This window comes from Gavialis gangeticus, unplaced genomic scaffold, assembly GCF_001723915.1.
Source record: "Gavialis gangeticus isolate Ggan-Ray unplaced genomic scaffold, GavGan_comp1, whole genome shotgun sequence".
Classification (NCBI taxonomy): domain Eukaryota; kingdom Metazoa; phylum Chordata; order Crocodylia; family Gavialidae; genus Gavialis; species Gavialis gangeticus.
In genome coordinates this window covers 27,892,207-27,893,840 of record NW_017729034.1, presented here as the reverse complement: position 1 = coordinate 27,893,840, position 1,634 = coordinate 27,892,207, and the positions used below count along the sequence as shown (strand labels likewise).

Genomic DNA, 1,634 nt, shown 5'->3' with positions numbered 1-1,634 from the left:
TTTTTGGGGAGAAACCAAGGTGGCTTTCTGCCACAGTCCACTTTAAGGAAGCTATTGAAGTGATTGTTTTAGGAACAATGTGATACACAGAAATTGCGAGGAAAAAAGTTGTGGAACCTCCCTTACATATTCTTTTTATTTTACTCCTTTTAACCTCCCATCTTCAATAATTTGTGTTGGGGTATCTGGAAGGGATGGTAAACCCTCATAGTTTTTATAGTGGTATAGGAATTCTACAAGTATAATGCATTCATAACTAGATAAATATTATATTTTTTAATACCAAGGGCTTTAAAATATTTCTGCAATGCTCTATCATAAGTTTTTTAAAAATGTTTATTACAGGCAGTTTTGCTCACAGGAGAACAAGGAACTGCAAAATCTGTAATGATTAAAGCTTATTTGAAAAAATATGACCCGGAACAACATTTGTCAAAATGTTTAAACTTTTCCTCTGCCACAGAGCCATTTATGTTTCAGGTAAAAGCTTATATTTATGCAATACTTATGCATTTTGTCTCGTGTAACTATTTTGTTAATGTAAGTTAGCATTTTTTAAATATCCTCAGTGAGTTAAGACTGCAAGTTCCTATGAAAGTCAAGGGATCTTGTTCTCCTACGTCATTTAGTCATTCTTGAAAATCCTCTACCAAAATACTTTTCCAATTAAAATAAGGTATAGTAAATAGTTCAGAGGTGCACAAATTCATTCATTCTTCACAAATGGACTGTGTCCTGTTTTCATGGAGCTCTGAGATGATTCAGTACTTTTTGTAGGGATTCTAGACCTAAGTCTCACACTTTACTTCACACCATGAGAAACGTATGCCTAGGGAAAAGATTGGTTGAATCAGGTTTTTTTCCAAATAGTTCATTTTATAGGTTTAACTTTTATTCATTTTTAATATTATATGTTAAATGAGGAATCACTGAAACTTTAAAGGTTTAATCGTTTGGGACCTCTGGGGTGGCACTTCTCTAGCAGACTGTAATAATAGCTGCATACAAACTATGCAAGAACCAAGTTAAGAGGTACAAAAGCAGATTTCCAGGTGCTCAAGGGAATTAAAACTTGGCTTCTGCAAAACAAAAACTCAGAACAAATGTCAGCCCATCCTTTGAGAAACCGGAGCAAAACATATGTAATTTCATTGGAAAGTATCAGAGCATTAGTTTCTTGGAGCTAAAGCAATAAAGTTGGCCGTACAAAGATGCCAAAGTCACATCAGGGGTAATCGCATTCATTGGTCAAGGGGGGCGAGCATGGGAGAGCCCTAACAAGACTGCTGGGGGTAGGCCACAGTGGGTGCCAATAAGGAATGGAGCATTTTAGTTGCAGACCTGAAGCCTGGTGGATCAAGGTAGGTCCAGGGGCCCAGTGGATCAAGGTAGGGCTAGGGTTCCAGTGGATAGTAACTTTCCTGGGCAGTGAGGGATGTAGTATTGGTCCCCTCTTGGTAAAGGGGGACTTAAACTGATTATTTTCTGCCCTGGAGCCTATGTAGCCATTGTGCAGCTTTCTGAGTGTAGTGATGCAAGTGGAAACAGAATTTATACTCTAAGTTGAAAAAATTGCACTTACATAATTATGTGAGACGGGCTAGCTGGCAGTGACTTAGCCCAGGGGTTTTGAA

General features: G+C 37.9%; 1 protein-coding gene across 1 annotated transcript in view; it reads left to right on the top strand.

The window, feature by feature from the left end:
• Nucleotides 1-1,634, top strand: part of DNAH8 (dynein axonemal heavy chain 8) — a 397,167-nt gene that overhangs the window by 215,080 nt on the left and 180,453 nt on the right. Inside the window, exon 55 of the mRNA XM_019526702.1 lies at nt 346-480. Coding sequence (XP_019382247.1) covers nt 346-480 — 135 coding nt within the window. The remainder of the gene's footprint in view (nt 1-345; nt 481-1,634) is intronic.